The sequence below is a fragment of the Ixodes scapularis genome, unplaced genomic scaffold (assembly GCF_016920785.2).
Source record: "Ixodes scapularis isolate PalLabHiFi unplaced genomic scaffold, ASM1692078v2 PGA_scaffold4__175_contigs__length_147842914, whole genome shotgun sequence".
Lineage (NCBI taxonomy): Eukaryota > Metazoa > Arthropoda > Arachnida > Ixodida > Ixodidae > Ixodes > Ixodes scapularis.
The window spans coordinates 47,135,695-47,156,092 of NW_024609879.1; the positions used below are offsets into that span (position 1 = coordinate 47,135,695).

The 20,398-nt window shown below is 48.6% G+C and overlaps 1 protein-coding gene across 1 annotated transcript in view; it reads right to left on the reverse strand.

Moving 5' to 3' along the window:
- The window catches only part of LOC8033866 (receptor-type tyrosine-protein phosphatase H), a 132,921-nt gene that overhangs the window by 40,299 nt on the left and 72,224 nt on the right, over nucleotides 1-20,398 (reverse strand). The window contains exons 11-14 of the mRNA XM_029993706.4: nucleotides 18,415-18,702; nucleotides 14,221-14,348; nucleotides 10,898-11,105; nucleotides 7,668-7,826 (exon numbers count right to left, since the gene is read on the reverse strand). Of these exons, the coding sequence (XP_029849566.2) occupies nucleotides 7,668-7,826; nucleotides 10,898-11,105; nucleotides 14,221-14,348; nucleotides 18,415-18,702 (783 nt within the window). The remainder of the gene's footprint in view (nucleotides 1-7,667; nucleotides 7,827-10,897; nucleotides 11,106-14,220; nucleotides 14,349-18,414; nucleotides 18,703-20,398) is intronic.

Below are 20,398 nucleotides of genomic sequence, written 5' to 3' on the forward strand. Positions count from 1 at the left end.
GCCTCGTCACAAGCCAAGTGAAAAGAAGAGTATGAAAGAAATCTAGTTTTCATCTTTGAACAGACAGGTGTTCGTCCCTCCAGAAAAGGCTCTATCAGAGCTTCAATATCATTCACAGACGTTTCTGGGTCTTGTCTAGACACAAATAGCGCTATATTGTCACGGGTAGTGTCCAATAGACAAGAAATAAACAGGAAGGAATAAACGTTTAATGTGGCGAACTTGTGCCGAAAATAAAAAAAAAGGTACAAAAGATAATAACAAAGCGTCGCGGGCGTCGAAGTCGGCGTAGCAGCGGAGACGAACGCTGGGGCGAAAACTGACTGCGGCTCGCCACGCGGAGCCCCTTATGTTACATGCGTGGTCTTCTGGAATAATCGGCGTAGAAACTTCGACGCGTAGAACATTCGGGCCTGGAACAAGCAACATGATGCTCGAATTCTCCAGAACACTAAAATACAGGAATAAACAAAAGACACGTCGCTCCCAGGGTTCGAACCCTAGCTTTTCGCGTGGGAGGCAGACGCGATAACCATTAGGCCACGCGCGCGCTGCCTACTTGGCCAGCGCGCGCGGCATTACTCCCCCCTTTAAAAAGTGCATCGCCCCGATGCAGCACAAAACAAAACAAAGCAAACAAAAAGAACGGTAAACTAAAGAGTCACTTTGAATACGTAAGGTCCACTGTCCTATCGAGCGTAGTACGGCTTCATGCGCACGACGTGAACGACTTCTGGTCGTGGAGGGCGGCGTGATGAAGTCCGTGTTCCATCGGGCATCACCTCGTAGTTCAGATCACCGAGTCGACGAAGCACTATGTAGGGTCCAAAGTAGGGCTTCAGGAGTTTCTCGCTGAGACCACGGCGGCGGATCGGTGTCCACACCCACACCCTGTCTCCGGGCTGGAAGTGGACGTCCCGGCGACGAAGGTTGTAGCGGCCAGTGTCGATACGTTGTTGGGCTTGAATCCGGAGTCAGGCGAGCTGACGGACTTCTTCTGCCCGTTGGGCAACCACCTGGGCGTCGTCGCTTCCGTCGACAGCCGGTTCGTGGGGTAACATTGCGTCCAGCATTGTCGTCACTTTGCGACCATGAACCAGTTGAAAGGGTGTAACCCCGGTGGTTTCTTGCACGGCCGTATTGTAGGCAAAGGTGACATACGGCAACACCTCGTCCCATGTCTTGTGCTCCACGTCGACGTACATGGAAATCATGTCGGCGATGGTCTTGTTGAGTCTTTCCGTCAGCCCGTTGGTCTGAGGGTGGTACGCCGTGGTGCGACGATGGCTAGTGTGGCTGAGACGAAGGACTTCTTGTGTCAGCTGGGCCATGAACGAGGACCCACAATCTGAGATCAGGACTTCGGGAGCGCCGTGCCGGAGGACGATGGATTCAATGAAAAACTTGGCAACTTCCACAGCAGTTCCGGAAGGAAGGGCTTTCGTTTCGGCGTACCGCGTGAGATAATCTGTGGCGACGATGATCCAGCGATTTCCCGACGTCGACGGCGGAAAAGGGCCAAGTAGATCCATTCCGATCTGCTGGAAGGGTGCCGTTGGCGGAGGAATTGACTGCAAGAGTCCCGACGGCTTCGTTGGAGGTTTCTTTCGTCGCTGGCATTCATGGCATGATCGTGTGTATAAGTGGACGGTCTTGGGGAGCTTGGGCCAGTAATACTTTTCACGAATACGGGCCAGTGTCCGGCTGTAACCAAGGTGTCCGGACGTCGGGTCGTCGTGGTAGACTTGGAGGATCTCCTCTCGAAGGTCGGCTGGGATTACCAGCAGCCACGTCGAGTTGTTGTTGCCGAAGTTCTCTTTGTAGAGAACTCCTTGTCTAATGGCGAAGGTCGGCAGGGCTCGTGAGAAAACACGTGGTATGGCACTCCCACGCCCTTCTAGGTGCTCTATTAGTGCGCGCAGCTCAGGATCGTCTCGTTGACGTCGGGCCATGTCGTCGCTGTTCACTGCGCCTAGAAAACACTCGTCGTCATCGCCGTCGCTGCTGTCGGAAGGTGTTTCGACGGGAGCTCTGGACAGGCAGTCGGCGTCGCTGTGCTTGCGGCCTGACTTGTAGACTACGGCCATGTTGAACTCTTGTAGTCGGAGACTTCATCGCGCAAGGCGTCCTGACGGGTCCTTGATGTTCGCAAGCCAGCAGAGCGAATGGTGGTCCGTGACTACGCGGAACGGGCTTCCGTATAAGTACGGACGAAACTTCGTGATCGCCCAGTCGACCGCAAGGCATTCTTTTTCAGTCGTGGAGTAATTTCGCTCCGCCTTGGACAATGTCCGACTTGCGTAGGCGATGACTCGCTCGGTGCCTTCTTGTACTTGAACCAGTACCGCGCCAAGTCCTGCGTTACTTGCGTCCGTGTGAATCTCGGTTTCCGCATCCTGGTCTAAATGTCCAAGAACAGGAGGCACCTGCAGTCGTCGCTTCAGCTCGTCGAATGCCTGCTGCTGCTCCTCGGCCCATTCGAACTTCTCGGCGTCCTTCGTGAGGCTTGTGAGCGGTGCGGAAATCCTTGCGAAATCTCGAACGAAGCGCCGATAGTAGGCACATAGCCCAAGGAACCTTCGCACGGCCTTCTTGTCTCTTGGCACTGGAAATGCTGCGACGGCGCGAGTCTTCTCTGGGTCTGGACGAATGCCTTCGTTACTAACCACGTGACCTAGGAACTTCAGTTCGTCATAGGCGAACCGACACTTTGACGGCTTGAGAGTGAGTCCGGCGGTCCGTATAGCTTGGAGAACAGCTCGGAGTCGTCGCAAGTGCTCGTCGAAGTCGCCGGAAAACACTACGACGTCGTCGAGGTAGACAAGACAGCTCTGCCACTTCAGTCCTGCCAGTACGGTGTCCATGACACGCTGGAAAGTTGCTGGCGCCGTGCATAGCCCGAAGGGCATCACCTTAAACTCGTACAGCCCATCCGGTGTGACGAAGGCTGTCTTCTCTCGGTCCCGTTAGTCGACTTCGATCTGCCAGTAGCCGCTCTTCAGGTCCATCGATGAAAAGTATCGAGAATGGCGCAGCCGGACTAACGTGTCGTCGATGCGGGGGAGTGGATAGACGTCTTTCTTCGTCACTGCGTTCAGCTGCCGGTAGTCCACGCAGAACCTAAGCGTCCCGTCTTTTTTCTTAACCAGTACGACTGGGGAGGCCCAAGGACTGCTTGAGGGTTGAATTGTGTCGTCGTTCAGCATCTCTTGAACTTGCTCCTGGATCACCCGCCTTTCTTTGACGGGGACTCTGTATGGAGATCGGTGCACAGGGCGCGCGTCGTCCTCGGTAACGATGCGGTGCTTCGCAACGGCGGTTTGGCGCACCTTCGACGACGTCGCAAAGCAGTCGCGGTATTCGGCGAGAAGGTTAAACAGCTGACGTCGTTTCGGGTCCGGAAGCTTAGGGTCAATGTCGAGCTGCGCTGGCGACGTACTGTCTTGCTGAGGTGGCGAGGATTCGTCAGCAATGGCGGCGATTTCCGCGGAGCTTCGGAGTTCCTCGACGTGGCCAACGGCTGCCCCTTTCGTGAGGTGTTGCGCTTCGCTTTGGAAGTTCGTCATGAGGATCACAGTGCGGCCATCCTGAAGTTCAGCTACTCCTCTTGCGACGCCTATTCCTCTTCCTAGAAGCATCTGGAGGCTCCCCTCGAGCAGAACTTCGCCGCAGAAAGCTTCGGTGATCCCGACAGGTACGAAAACACTCGACCGCGGCGGTAAGTTTACGTGACTTGCGAGGACTCGGACCGCGGATGACGTCGCTTTAGGTTCCTTCGGTGGTGAAACCGGTTTTCGCAGAGTTAGCCGGTTTGCTCTGAGGTCGATGACGGCGCCATACTCGCCGAGGAAGTCCATTCCGAGGATAACGTCCCTCGAACAGTCCTGCAGAACGACGAACTTCACAGGGCACGTCTCACCGTGGATCTCGACGCGAGCAGTGCATCTCCCGACTGGTGTGATGAGATGTCCTCCGGCGGTTCGTATTTGGGGTCCTTCCCACGGCGTCATGACTTTTCGAAGGCGGCGGGAGAGCCTCCCACTCAAGACTGAGTAGTCTGCTCCGGTGTACACGAGTGCCGATGCGTCGTGGCCGTCGATGACGACGTTTAGGTTGTTGGACACCGTTGCAGGGGCGTCGTAGCGATGCGTGTCGTCGGGAGAGTGGGAGCGCTCCGGCGTTCTTGGAGGCTCTTTACTCGGGTCGTCTTCGGCAACTCCACCTCCAGGCGTTGCCGCACTTAGTTTTCCCGGCGACGCAAGGGCGACAGGCTCTCTCGGCGGGGTCGTGGCGCTGGAGACGCTGAACGTCTGGGCGACGGTGAGCGGGACTCACGGCGGAGCGGCGTTGAAGATGGCGAACGTCGGAGGTACTCCTCGATGCCACGAGGGCGTTCGTCGTACCTTGGGCGCGGGTCGTTCGGGTGGAACCCGCGGAGCCCCAGTTGTCGGTAGGGGCATCGACGGTAAATGTGGCCCGCTTCACCGCAGTGGTAACACAACGGGCGTCGATCGGCCGTTCTCCACACGTCGGTCTTTCGTGGAGCAGCTTGTTCTGGGCGGACGTACGCCCGATCTTCATGGCGTCGTGAATACTGCGGCGCTAGAGGTTCATGTCGAGGTGGCGCCGTATACGGGTGAGCAGGGGGCGGCGGTCGTCGGGTAGCTGCGGCGTAGCTCAGCTTCGGTGGTTCAGGAGCGGCGCTGGCGAGAACTTCTGGCTGCAGCGCCTGCTGAAGTTCTTCCCGGAAATTCAGCGACTGAGGGCGTAGCCGGGCTTGTGGCAGCAGGTAGCAGCTTCCTGATTTCCTCCCGCACGACGTCCCGGATTATCTCGCGGATGTCCGTGGGGTTGTAGCCGGAAGATGAAAAGTCAGCGACGCCGGGGACTCGGTGATAGTGGGCGGCGCGTGCTTGAAGGGCACGTTCGATGTTGGTGGCCTCTGTGATGAAACCTTCGACGGTGGTAGGCGGGCTCCGAACAAGGCCTCCGAAAATGTTTTCCTTGACGCCGCGCATCAAGACCCGGAGCTTTTTCTCTTCGGGAGCGTTTGGGTCGGCCCGATTCATCATGTGGAGAACGTCTTCGACGAAGCTCGTGACGCTTTCGGTCGGCCCTTGGGTTCTCGCTCGCAGGAGTTCTTCGGCACGCTGGCGTCGGTGCTGGTTGGCAAAGGTGCGTCGCAGCTCGGCCTGGAATTCTTCCCACGACGAAATCGACGCTTCGTGGTTCTCGAACCAGGTGCGTGCCGTGCCTTCCAGAGCGAAGTAGACGTTCTGAAGGCACTGCTCCGAAGTCCATGTGTTATGGCGAGCAACTCGTTCGTAATGTTGCAGCCAATCTTCGACGTCCTCGAGGACCTCCCCGTGGAATGGCGTCGGAGTTCGGGGTGCGACGGGAAGGTATACGACGGCGGCGGTGGACGGGTTCTGCGACGACTGGTTGTCCATCGTCGGCCTCGTTGGCTGCCTGGTCCGGGGTGGCAGAAGTCCGTATTCCGGGTGTAGACCTTGGGTACGGCGACTGGTCCGAGTTTCAGGTTCCGCGTTGAGTGGTCTTCTCACCGGGCTTGGAATCGGGCTTGCACTGAGGACCCTGGGAGGGGAACGCTGCACGGGCATGCGGTACCCCGCACCTCCACCAAAATGTCACGGGTAGTGACCAATAAACAAGAAATAAACAGGAAGGAATAAACGTTTAATGTGGCGAACTTGTGCCAAAAATAAAAAAAGGTACAAAAGATAATAACAGAGCGTCGCGGGCGTCGAAGTCGGCGTAGCAGCGGAGACGAACGCTGGGGCGAAAACTGACTGCGGCTCGCCACGCGGAGCCCCTTATGTTACATGCGTGGACTTCTGGAATAATCGGCGTATAAACTTCGACGCGTAGAACATTCGGGCCTGGAACAAGCAACATGATTCTCGAATTCTCCAGAACACTAAAATACAGGGATAAACAAAAGACACGTCGCTCCCAGGGTTCGAACCCTAGCTTTTCGCGTGGGAGGCAGACGCGATAACCATTAGGCCACTCGCGCGCTGCCTACTTGGCCAGCGCGCGCGGCAATATGGCGTACGGGCGGTGGCGCAGCATTTACCTTATCAGGTTTAGCGGTGCCCGACGAAGGTTTCACATGTCGCCGAGACTTGACAGGGACGAAACCGTCATCCACCGTATTCGCTGATTGTAGTCCATTCAAACCAAAGTTCTGCATTGGGAAATCACGTTCAACAGCACTCACTTCGTCTGGATGTGAAGTCGTTTGGCCAGGGTGCTTTTCTTGACAGAGGGTGGACGAGGGTTGATGTTGCACGTTCTGGGGCAGCCATGCTGACCGAGGAGGGCTGTTGGGTACAGGTGTAGGCGTAGCTGGCGGCAGTCCAGTGACAGTAGCGTATAGCGGCCGCGATGAAGGAATTAGACGGATTCTGTCCAAGACGTTCTTGCGGAGTTGCAGAACTTCAGAACGAAGACTTCTGTTCTCAGCGCGGAGGCACTGGAATTCCGCCGTCAGTATGTCCAGTTTGCCGCTCAAAGTTTCCAAGACACGCATGAAACTTGCAGGAAAAGGTAGGCTCTCTTGCGCAGAAGCCGACTCACCGTCCATGACGTTCAAGTTTTTGTTGTCGACGGACGTTGAAGCGCGAGCAGCTTTTGGCGACAAGCTGCAACACCGAGTGCAGCCAGAGCACTTAAAAGTGCTTGTCCCGGTTTCCATATACGTGTTGTACTCCACGAGCCCCACGTTGAGGCACTTACAGTGGAATTTTCGGCTGCAGCCTGCCGAACACACAAGGAATTGCTGCTTCGAGTAGAAGCGTGCAGCACAAGAGCCGCACACGTCCTTCGGCAGAGCTCCGCTAGACACGTCATCCTTCGGCGGCATCATTATCGAACGGTAAATAGTCAGATTAGAGGTAGGCACTACCTGTACGGTCGACAACAATTATTTGACTTTGTAGTTACATAAATAATCGTTCCAGTGTTCATTAAGATGAAAACAAAGCAAACAGTTTGTTTTTTTCTTCTCTACCGACCTCGTCTTTGAATGCACTTATATAAAAAAAAACTACCTCCATATAATATATTGTTGAAACATGAACTAACTTTCGCAGCACTGTCCCACTCATTATACTGATGTATGAAAGATTAAAAATTATTAAAAATCAATTAAAGCAAAGGTGCAAGCGAGCTGGACAAAAATGACGAAAATAATCCCTGGAGGAGGGGAACAAGGTGTACAAAGGACGGACACAAATGTTCAAACACTTCTATATGGACTATTTTCGTCATTCTTGTCCACCTCGCTTGCACCTTTGCGTTACTTGTATTTTCATTATAACCTTATAATACAGGCCGTTCATCCTTGTTGGTGTTAGACTTGTGGCAGCTGATAAAACCCATTTCATCTACTGACATTTAACTTCCGGTCAGCTCTATTGGTAGAGCGCTCGACTGGAAATGAAGAGGTTCCTGATTCGAGACCTTAACCAGGCCGGTTTTTCGGTTGCGCTCCAGCCACCTATCTGTGTTTGGAGATTTGTGCTTGAGCTTTGTCCCCCTTGTTCAGCTTCCCTAGGGATTATTTTCGTCATTAGAAATGACGTTAAACAGCTATGAAAGCCTATGACGAGTAGCTGGAAATGTGGCCGCGAATGTTGCCTTACCTATTCCTTCCGGCGATCCCAGCACTACCGTGTACTCAATAATGTCTCCGTTGCTGTCATCGAACATCTTGCGTGAAATGGCAAATGCGTGCTGTGTCTGGGGGTCAGGAGCGTCCAGCTTTCCCATTATCATGGATAAGTTTTTGGGCCTTGGCGGATCTAAAAGAGGTTAAGGAAACGCTCATCATTCTTTTTCTTTTACCCTTGCATCTCCGAATTAATGAAAAGTGTAAAATATTGAGGAGATACAAAATTTAAAATAAATAGCGCGGAAGTCTATGAAAACTTCATGTTGATTTGAGTTGTTGCTTAGGAAGGGCAACCCTTAGGAACAATAAGATGAAATTCGCTTGCGATTTCATTTTTTTTATCTTCTTGATTATGATATTAACACGTGAAAGAGTGACCAAAAACACTGATGCAGCACAAGTTTCTCACTATAACTTTTTACTCCCTATAACTCTTTACTCAATCAAAAGTAACTAAAATGTGTTACTTCTCTCCGTTTATTAACGTCAGCATAGTTCTCAGTCCATGACCAAGGAAGTAACAAAGTAAAAGTAATCCGTTGCATAAAAATCTGGTTATATCAAACGTTTACCTTTTCGGATTATATTTTTGCCTCCTTTTTTTGTATAATAAATTAACGCGCGTGTTTAGCACTAAATTGATGCTTTATAGGATGATTCATTCTACATTTACACAATTCAATTTCGTAAAATATATACATATAAAATACATATGTAGGAAAGCAGCCGTATGCAAACCCGAGCGGAACTGCAACGAATGATTACTTAAGCTTTCTAAATATCTGCAGAGTCTACTGTATAAATTTCTCTCGTCTGTTCATGTTGCATTACAGTATCCATCATTAATGTCTCGCCATAAAAATAAAAAAATATGCTTTTTTATTAGGTTTTCTAATGGGTGGATGCCGGGCACTTCAATTCCCGGTTTATCTGACCATTACCTTTCGGAGTCTTGCCATGCTCTGAATTATTTGTCTAGCTCAATAAATTCGCACAAGGATATTATTAAATACTTAATTGGCGAAATACATGTCCACGAAAATCAAGTGGCCCTGGCGCAGGCAAGTTTTGCATAATTTGAACAGCTGGATGCACAGCAGCTCCAGTGTTTCTTTTATTTATTTTTTTTATAGGAGTGGCGGCCACCATTAATCATAGTGGGTGTACACCAGTCTAAACAGCCGTCTCTTCTGACTCGGGAAACATCGTATGTAGATGTGCCGGCGGCAGTTCTCTTCCTCTATTCCGCGCGACTGTGTAACAGCGCGATGCGATGCGCGTGCTTTCACTCGGGTGCGAGGTTCTCTAATCACTAGGGTAGGATCCGGCGCGGTAGGCGCGCTGTCTGATGGAAATGACTAGAGCGAAACATATTCTCCAGAGCCCTGTATAAAGAGGATTTGGTCAATGGGAGGTGCGGGCGGGGCCAGGGCGTGCACCAGACGCCGTAAGTTGGCTTGACATGCCCTTTTGACCAATTAGAAGCCGAAAAGAATACCTTAGCGGTGGTAGCGAGAAACTGCTTTAATCATAGGTATATGATGGTATATGGTTTTAGTAAGAGCGTAAGATTGAAGTGTAGTAACCCTTCATGGTAGGAAACAGGGTGCACATGATGTTTCGATCATGATCATGCAGAAAGATGCAAGAAACGAATGCGCCGCTCAACTCTGTTTTGCTAGGACAGAGTGTGACCACTCGGACGGCAGATACACGGCCCTCGGTGCTTGGCGTACGAATTATGATGATCGTTTCGCTGGTCGCACTCTTTCACCATTATTTTGGATGCCCGTGATTTATACATCCCGTGCACCATATCTTAAGTCACCGAAAGTTACTCCGACGCAGTTATTGAGTTTTTTTCTCGCGACCACCGCCGGAATATTTTTACCGGCTTCTGGTTGGCCACATTCGAATTTGTGAAGACGCCCTGGAACACAGCCAGCCCAATTTCGGCCAATGGCGCCTCCTCATTTGTCTCCTATTTTTCCCGACCGATGGCCAAAATTTGTACATATACGGCTCTGATATTCTCCATTGCACCATTTCACTTTAAAGGGCAACTGAAGAGTTTCTTGAATTTGAACAAACAGTAAAAGTTGCATTTAGGCACCTTAAGAAGTTTTCTTTCATTCTTATTTGTAAGAGCCGATTAAAATTTCGACGTAGACCCACCCGTTCCGGCGCTCCGTGGGCCGGAAAGCGCGAGAGCAGACAGAAAAACGAGCAAAAGTGACGTCCTGAGCGGAGACAGACGACAATCACTCGCCGCTAAGCTGGTTCGGGAATGTCGACGATGACGTCACAACAGTCTGGACAGATAACTAACTGGTGGCAACGATGATCACCGCATGCATTGCGACAATCGCTGCGCGTATTTTTCAAAGTGAATGTGGATTAAGTTTACTTTTATCCAAGAAAAGTGGTACAACTGAATTCACAGGACAAAAAGCTATGCGGAGTACAAGTTCGTCGCTTCTTTTGCCGAGGTTATGGTGACGTCAGAACGCCGAGCTCTGATTGAGGATAGTAGGTAGACCTCAAGGGCCGCTTGTTTTGAGGTCTACCCACTATCCTTCAGTCAGAGCCAATCAGAGTTCTGCGTCTTTCTGACGCCCCCGCAGCTCCTGCGCAAGAAGCAGACCACTTGTTCTCCGCACAGGTGTCCGCTCCAAAGTCAGATTTTTTTAGAAATGCTTCAGCTTCCCTCCAATACCGACCGCTGTGAAGGCTACGATCCGATAAAGTCTAAAGCAGTGGGCGTTTGCAGCCATCGATTAATCCAATCACGCTCAGTGCATGCACCACGATCATCCGTTTTTTTCATTAAGTGATTGGTTTGTCCGATGGCAGGCACGTAGCCAGGATTTTGTTTCGGGGGGGGGGGGGGGGCACCCACGACAAAATGCTGTATGGAGGGGAGGGGGGAGAGGAGGTTCCAGTAAAATGAAAGATTTCGGGGGGGGGGGGCGGGCCCTATTGCCCCCCCCCCCCCCTTGGTATGTGCCTGTCCGGTGGTAGCAAACGCGTAGGAGAAAACAAGCTGTGTGTAGGTGCACTTTGGGGGCTGGTAGAGTGGTTCCATCGAACGTAGCTTCTGCTGCGGTGGGCCTCGAAGTAAAACGGAGCACAGTAAAGTACTTCATATTATAATCGTTTAGAGTGTAGTTTGAGATTTTTTCCCCCGGAGTGGCCCCTTACCCCCAGGAGGCACGATGACCTTGGCACCGGTAGCTTCTCCCAGCTGATCGATTTCGGCGTTCTTGCCTCGCACGTCGAAGACGTACTCGTACTCGGCCGGCAGATTCTCTAACCACAAAGTACAGGTGAGGGGCTCTCCCTCGCATTGCGTTCTATCACCCTGACGTAGGTCGTTCGCAATGACGTTGAGCCTTGTGGGCTTGTCCGGCTGGATGAAAGAAACGCGCCAACCGCATAAAAAGGTGCACTTCAAAAAATAAGTCATATTGTCTTTTTTTTTTATGCAGAGACATCATTCGCTACATATGCCTTTCGAAAGACCGCCCTCTCTTGGCAGCTGCTGAAACCCTACACAATGGCGGACAAAAGCAGCGGCTTCACGGCGCAGTTAATGCGTTTGATTGCGTTCAAAGAGAAAACAAGATCAAAAGAAAAATGCCATGAGGACAGTGACGTTTCACTTCAGAGACTGTTTGATTGAGTAGTCGGCTCCTATCGCTGTTTGCACTCGGACGCTCGCTGTCTCAGGGGATGATTCGCACGTTTTACGGTGTCCGTTGTTCCGCCATTGTACAGTGCTTCCGGCCTTTTAATAATCGGCACGTGACTTTCGAAAGAGTTCTATTGAACGGACATCCAACAGTTTGGGACTACGCACAAGTATAAACACAAAAAAGTTATGAAACGAGCTTGCTATCGGGAGTGCCCCGGTTCTCCTATACTCCGTTCACCCCTAAGCTGGCTGGGCAGCAGGGACTGCGCACCCGCCGGACCAATCAACCGCCTCCCTTTCATCACCTCACCCCGCTTTCTGCTCGTGGGTACGGACTAGAGCATGATCACGCAGCAAAGGATCGACAAAGAGCGAATGGCTTCGGCTAACCCTGTCAGCTAAGCGCCAAACAGAATATAGCCAACACGTACAAAACAAAAAACAACGCCCTAGTGCTGAATTTTCGACACAATCTACCGGACGCCGGCGCTGTGCACGCACTGGACAGGAGTGCTGCACCAGCGTTCTACGGGAACTCGTACATAATCAGTGAGAACCAACGTTTTTAGATTAGTTCAGTTACGGAACTGCCCATGGACGCTTCTTGCACGAGCAGAACTTCCACTCTCTCACCACGGCTCGCCGACTGTTGTTCGACGCGCCGAACGACTGCTATAGAAGCTTGCAGTGTATCGCATGGAATACATACGGTTCGGAGCGCAGCGTTCAGATGGCGTTCTACCCTAGTCTATGAAATAAACAGTTTTCAAATGAAAATCTAGATGGCGCTTCAAAGACGGGAGGCGTAATGTCCCTGAATAAGAAAGGTAGCGACATCTTCTCCCTCCTCCTCTGACGCGCACTACTTTTATCTTTGTGTTTTGCTCTTTTACACCCACGCGTCGATTGTAGCGCCACCTGGATCGCTCCAAGATATCAGACGGCCTTCCTTTACTTGAGTCAGAGAACGGTCAAAGGCCTGAAAGACACGCAAAATACATAAACACAGGCTCAAAAACGCACTGTCACGGTCTACCAGCCTCGAAGGATGTGCTCAAAGAAAGACGATGAAAGCCGTGACGTTACACAGTCGGCGTTATTTGATTGGCGACATGAGCTCATAGCATGCACTGCACTCCGACAGCATAGGCATTCCTTCTCCCTCCTTGTGCCTCATGCACACTCTTATTGTTATATTTTGCTCTTTCGCGCTCGCGTGTTGAGGGTAGCGCCGACTGGATCGCTCCAAGATAGCAGGCGGCATTCTTCAAAGGATGTCGCTACTTTTTCGTATACAGGGGTTTTAGGGAGGCGAACTGAAGTGAATGCGGCGGGTGGGGGGGGGGGGGGGGGGTGGAGAGAGAACCCGTTTTCGCGGGAGTTCCACAACTGAGGTAATCTAGTAACGTTGGTGAGAACACGAGTACTAGCTTAAAGTTGACGCAGCACTCTTGCACGATTTGAGACACAGGCTGGCCCCGGAAGATGACCTAGAGAATTGAGCACTACGGCCGGGCTATATCTTTTTATTCAGGCACAAGAAGTAGGTTAGCGAGACGATAGGCAAATTTGGTCTGCCTGACGAGGCCCTGTTACCCTGTATTTAGGGGGCGTTGTCCAAGCCGTGACGAAATTCAATTATGCGGCTACCAAGGCCATCAAACACTTTTGCATGAAGCAGACACTCCGCTTTCCGGTCAACCTCTGCGTAAGCCGGTAGTCCGTGCTGCTCTACATTAGCTATAATCGGTAGCAGGTTAGGAGCTTAGGGGAAGCTCCCTCCCGCCTCTTCCCACTTTAGCAGATCGAAAGCTGAAAAGGTGCACCACGATGAACTGTACCTGAGACTGTTGTAGGTATAGGCAAACATCAACGCTTGAGGATGCACTCTGAAAACATCAGGCGTACCCTCGTATTTCTAACTTTTTACTTTTTTGTCTCTTCAACTGTTGATTTTTCACTTTTCTTACTGCAACTTTCGGGTATAAGTGATCATGGTTTACCTTTACAGCTCGCTTATACGCTTGCTAGTTTTCGGCTGAGTCGTATGCATAGGCTCCTTTGGTAGCGCACAGAAGCTGGGTTTACGCGTGCTTTGCGTGAATGAAAACGCAGACCCGCGTGCATGAACTGTGCGAACCTTATTTCGCAAGTGTATTCGATACACCAGGCCTTGTTTAGAAGAAACGACGAATAAAAAACTGCCATGGAGTTTGTTCACGCTGATTTTTAACTTCGGCTACCACTACTGTAGAATAAGTTACACTATTCTTCCCAGTCTTTAGTTGTCTTAAATAAAGCATACTTAAAAGATTTGCTCGTTCCCGGGGCGCTTTAACACAATGTGCTTTGTCAGTACAATTTAATGCGAAAAGCGTGACGACGAACCCTCACGTCCATTTCCCCGCTAAATTTAAGGGTAAATAGACATCACGTGACCACGCCATGGCCTTAAGTCAGGTGATGTTAATTTTTCGGCTAAATTCGGTGACGTAATTTAGGCCACGCGATCACGTCCTCTGACCTGAAGTCGCGCGATATCAAATACCTCGCTACATTTAGCGGGATATGAACGTGACATAACCTCGTCATTTTACCTCAAGGCACGTGACGTCAATTTCTGTAAGGTTATTCTGTGAGCTGGTAGCTTGCGCTCAGCACAATCTATGCTTCCAGGTTTCGTCATCACGTTCAAGATTGTAATTTCTCATTGTTCCTACTAGCAATCACAACACTACAATACAAACACTTTTTTTACACTATCGTCAGTGTCCCTTTAAAGTGCGCTCAATTTGTGTGATGGAAGCTGTAGTTTAGAAGGAAGGCTAACCTTGCTAGAATTGTACATCACGACGAACCCTTCGAGAGCACCTCTTTTGATCTCGGGAGGCAGCCAGGTCAGCACAGCAGTGTTGTTGGGGAAAGCGCAAACGCGAAGGTTCCCCACCGGGCCTGGAACTGTAAATACAAATTGAGTTTTCGTCTATTCTTTTTAGCGCCGTCAAAGTTCACATCATTTTGAAACTTTAGCACATCAAGTGAGGCATGAACAAGAGGTAACTTAACGCGCTTGTCATACTTTCACGTCTGAAAGTCTTCCATATATTCGATGCAATTTATTACAGGGAACATTGCAATTTATCCCCCAATACAAGGGTATGAGGTCGATGTTGGTTTCCAAAAGAAGCAGCGTGGGTAACTGCCTAATTCCTATATGAGGAAAAGAAAAACAATAACACAATATTTATTTATGCTCCTGATTCTTGTATGCTATTTTTTTAGTTTAGAGGAAACCCCCTTATTATAAGTTTAGCTACAAAATAAAAAGTCGAGGTTTCTGGAGTTATAATATTAATACAATAACGATAATGTTCAGACCAATTACCGAGGTACTTTTTTCTCCTTCTTATTGCCAGGGATTCACCTAAATATACCACCCTACAACATTCGACTACTTTTTCGTTAGTGCAATAGACGTCATCAACAAGAAACCAAGATTTGCAGCGACCTCCAGTAATGCAATGCCGTATTTAAGGTACAATCCTTTAAAATTATTTAGAACACTTAATACTGTCGCCTCGGGGATTGAATAACCTTTATTTTTATCAAATTTTCCGATATGTTGATTGGGAAAGCTATATGGTTGTATAGATCTCGTGACAAAACTTCCAGCCAAATTTAGCGAATTGGTGTATACGTCACGTGACGTCAGGTCACGGAACCTAAAATGGACCGGTAGATATAGCAGATAAATCAAATTGGTGAGCAGATCACGTGACGTCATGTTACGTGACATCAATTGAGGTCATGTGACCTAAACACTAATTCAGATTCGTCGCTAAATTTAGCGAGGAAAGCACGGACGGACGAACGCATAAAGTGTTGGGGTTTGGTATAACGTCAAAAAGCATTTCATGCTTAAAAACACTTTGCATTTTTAATATTTGTTTTATGTGATTTACCTCTAAAGTGTGAAAATTTCGTCCCGACAGGCTTTTTATGTAGCTGCTTCACTGTAAAGTATCATAATACGTCTCTTATCAATTGCTCTATTTATGGGCCCTAATGAATAAAATAATACTAGCAAAACAATATTTCAGTATCTAATTATCTGCATGATTTAGGCAGAACATGCCGAGAACCAACCCGCATACCTGTGTTCGTCAAAATTGAAGCGCGCGACTTTCTACCATGTGCATAAGGTATCAAGTCACTACATGATGTTTTCACCTTCCAGCAAATCTTAACACAACTTGGTGTATCTGTCGCGCTCTTAAGGACAGAAGATGCATGAACCTTAGGTTTGCACCTCCTAACGGCTGCTCTGACGGCAACTATGTTATTGGCGAAGCTGTCAGCAGCTTACTCCGTAACTCACCCGAAACCCTCTTGCTGCAGCAGAGACCGATAACCATATCATTCTTTTCACAAATAAATACGATTTCAAAAATCAGTTAATTTTGCGATGTGTTTATGAATCTTATATTTATTATCTTTCCCCTGGTTGACTCGTTTCACCTTGAGAGCATATTTCAACGCGTTACCAGAATCAAAAAATGCATTATGCTTGCGAGTAGATTGCGGTTTATACTAAGTTTTCATTCCTAATTGTGAAGCAACAATTTTCCCTTTTGATTAATAAAGTTTTGCTTGTAGTTGATTGAACATTAGTGCCAATCCACTCTACTTTATACATACACCACAAGTTGAAGCGAAGCCGCGTTCTTGCCCATCTGATTACGAAGTGACCCCAGCATCGTATAACCAGGGCACTTGAGGTAGATAAGACGGATGAAGATGCAATTATCGTCTCTTGTCTATGGTATTACATATATTCTGTGTCGATACTGCAGCGTCCCATGCAAAAGCCTTCTTGGTTTATGTGGAAACGGGAAATGTTAAATGTAAAATCAAACGTTATAAATCGCATTGTATTGCATTGTATTTTTATATAAATTTCATTGTATTGAAAAGATATTGTATTATGCTGTAAAGCGGAAAGCTAAACAAAACTTTTCACATTTTTTTACTCTTGAAATGAATCGTCTTGAATCGTCGTGGCTTATCTCTCAAATACGAGAACTAGTTAGTGTCTCCTCTGTTCCAAAAATTGTTTATTGAGACTTTATAATCGCTGGGATTCGACATTCAGTTCAATGCGACGAGGGTGCAGTAGCACTTGGGGCGATTTATAGCAAGCAGCACTTGCTATCTGAATAATATGCATGTGATACGTCACGGAGAAAGTTTGGATGTGTAAAGGACTTCTTGATTCATGCACTTCTTTTATGAGTACATCATAATTTTCTCTCGAGCGTCGCCCCGCAAGCGATCTACCGTAAAGTGCTTTCGCGCCCACTAGAATATTCTATTAATACTCAGTTTATTCCAGGGATGGGCAAAATACATGCAAATATGTATCGAAATACAAATACAAAATACTTCGTCAAAAATGTATTTAATTACAAATCTAATTACATTTCCAAAAAAGCATTTAAGTACAAGATACAAATACAACCAAATGTATTTGGTCTCCTCCAAATACTTTTCCAAATACATTCCTCAAAATTTGCGTCAGAGACTTCAGGGCACCTGCAACGGGTTTCTGGGTATCTCATTTTAATTTTGCATCGCACACTCGGGAGTTAGTGTGCGAGGCTCTAGTAACGTAATAGAAATATAATCACAAAAAATGTAATCCACTTGGATATAATAGGTGAAAATAGTACAGAGCTTCAAGCAGCATTTTTGTCGATTACATTTTTGTATAGAGCATACCAACAAAAAACCGAGACGACCAAGACGCGTAGCACTAGGTAGAGATTTTTTTATTGTTGCAACTGGCACCAGCAGGGCCGTAACCAGGGGGGGGGGGGGGGTGTTAGGGGGTTCTGACCCCCCCGAAATTTTTTTCTGCGTACGGCGCTGGTCGGTGCACTTGCAGTCAGCCGATTTTAATCTCCACCTCTGCGCACGCGCAGTGACGCCGGTCGGCTACCGGGTACCAAACCGAGACCGGTTCTCCGGTTTGCTATAACTCTCCAATATATGCCACCGATGCACATGATTCATAGGCGAAAATAAGACAATAGGCATTTTCAAAATGGCCGCCGTTGTCCCCGAAAACCCCCCCGAAATTTTTTTCTGGGTACGGCCCTGCGCACCAGTTACGAAAATCTGGACGACCCGCGCATTTAGAATGTTCCAGGCAAAAACATGGATGGAAATCAGGCTGGAAAGCATCACAAGTTGTCATAGGCACTTATTTAGCCAGTCTGCTTGTGAACGTCGATTTCGTCACTATTCTTGCCCTGGACTAGCACCGTAATCACAAAGTCACTAAACGCTTGTTGAGAGCCACAATTGAGAGACACTGTATTCGGTGCAGAACGTAGCTTTCTTCCTGCTCTGGACAGTGACAATCAATTTGTGCGATGTATTTTCGTCCACAAAATTGTATTTAATTACAATTGTATTTGAAATACCCACGTTTTAGTATTTAAATACACACGTCAAATACGTTACCCAATTTGTAATTAAATACAAATGCAAAATACACGAAGTATTTGAAATACGTATTTCAAATACTTGTATTTGAAATACTGCCCATCCCTGGTTTATTCCTTACTACGCAGCATCCATTCCTATGCAGCGGAGAAGAAGGGTGGGGAGAGGAGAGCGCGACCGTGTGAGTGTGTACAAGCGTTGTAAGAAGAGAATAGGGGGAAACCTGAGAGTCAAACGTCTACACGCACAAAACGCATTTGTCACTGGCACACGCGAGCGCAACGCTTACCCTCAGATCCTCTACGCGCGGCCGCACGCCATTGGTCACGCTTGCTGTGACGTCAAAATAAAAAGCTCCCCTCCTTTGCTAGTACTCTCGCTCAAGACCTCCTTATGTTGCGAACAACACCAACACGAACGAGCAAGGTCTGTGCAGGGTTCACATCGTTTGGAAATAATATCAGCATCTGCAGTATCATTCGAACTAAATAGGCTAGGAAAGAAAAACAGTACTTGCCGTCCGGTTTGGTGCGAACAAGGAGTTTAGCAGGGGGTCCAATGAGCAGCCTAGAATCACGCCGGTTGAAGGCAAGTACCTGGACATCGTACTCGGTGTATGGCTGGAGATCCGGGATGGCGTAGCTCAGCGCCTGTCCGACGTCGGCACTAAGCGTGCCCTTTTCATTCGTCCAGCTGACGTTGTATCCGTCAATGGGGCCGTTGGGCTGCTCTGGGGCTGACCATGCGACCGTCAGCGAGGTCTTATTGCTATTGGCAGCCCGCAAGAGCGACGGCTTCGACGGCTCTGAAAAGTTAGTAACACAGCTTGAATATCCCATAGTAAACGAAAGATAGCGCAAGGAACCGGTAGGAAGAAAACAGGGAGAGGAAAAGGGTGCTTGCTATGTTTAGCCAACTATCCCAGCGACTAATTTTAGTGAATATCCCAATATTTGTCGAGAGGCTTTCACTAGAACAAATGCATGCCCTTGCGTGTTTCTATTTCGGTGGAAGATATTGAATAACCCTCCCAACTATTCACTGGGGCCCTTGGCAAAGGATACCTAAAAAACAGAACTATGGATGGAAAGAAAGAGCGCAGCCCTGTGATAACGAGAATGTGAGACGTCGCGCGTCTGGATGCTGTGACAGCTCGGCACCTGTTCCATGGACAAAATAGGAAAACAAACAGGCCATATGTAGGTTCTATGAACACTTTTGCTGTTTACAAACATGAACTGTCGCTGGCGAGCCATGCAACTTCCGGTCGCACCGTCTTTGCAAGCCTATTGAGCTTGCTCATGTAATCTTTGCAAGAAAGCATAAAAGCTACAAGGACAACAAATTTGGAGATTTAACGAGGGACTTCGGCTGTACAATAAGACATCCAGGAGTACACAAGTTGGCTTACCAAAATACTCTAAATATTTTCACAGATCTCGCACTCCTTCGTTCTTTTAGCGTTTACGTGGAGAATTGGTGGTTAAACGCTTCATCTACATTTCAAGCAGCGGTCTTAAGGCGACCTTTGCTTACTATTTTTATATACCGGAACTACTTTAAGACGTCAAAGACTGGGACACCACCGGGTAGAATTTGCCATAAAAAGGGTCTTTTGACACCGAGCACAACGAAAATCTCAATGTGTTAATGAATCAAAACTAATCAGTTCGGATGGTGTTCTGGCAACCCGGCTTTGTCATTTAAAGTACAGAAATGGCTCGATGCAGGTGTTCCTGTCTTTCGAAGCTGCATCCGGAACCCGAGTTCATCCGCGGCACAGGTGTTCGTCAGACCCTTTCTTCTCGAACCCGCATATACCATGCATTCCATGCATGTAGCAGTAAAGTAAGATTGCTCACAGGTTCGCACGCTAGAAACATATGCTGGCAGTAATAGTTACCGAGCACCCAACGCAGGCAGGGTGGGGCGAGTCGCTGGTATCTTATTATCGCTACACAACCAATGGGATTGCAGCATTAGTCTATAGGCCCGCAATGAGGCACACCCTGCGTTTATTCGGCTGTCGGTGACTACGTACACCAATACAATTCTCTGACGTCAAGGAACTGTGCGGCGGCGATGCTCTGTCGGAGCTTGTGCACACGCTTCACTTCGCAGGAAGCTGGTTCCAGTGGAGCAAAGAGCAAGCACCTGGTGTAGGAAAACGCTGACTGGTTTGTAAGGAGGGCGTTGGTCTATACGTGGCTCGCACGTTACGTCAGTCCGCCCCTCTTTGTTCAGCTAGCCGCGTGACCTTTCTACAATTGTGCCTGACCGGTGTTGGCAGTAACTCGTTACGAGTAACTTTATTACCGGTAAGGCGTGCGTTTTATTTTTATTTTTTTGTTAACAAGTAACGTACTAGTTAATTTTTATTTATTTTTTTTTTTGGGGGGGGGGGGGGGGACAGTAACAGTAAGTTTACTGGTTACATATTCTTCCCAAGACTTACAAATATTGCATTTTAATTTATTTCGTGTTTCCAGGCGCCAAACCAT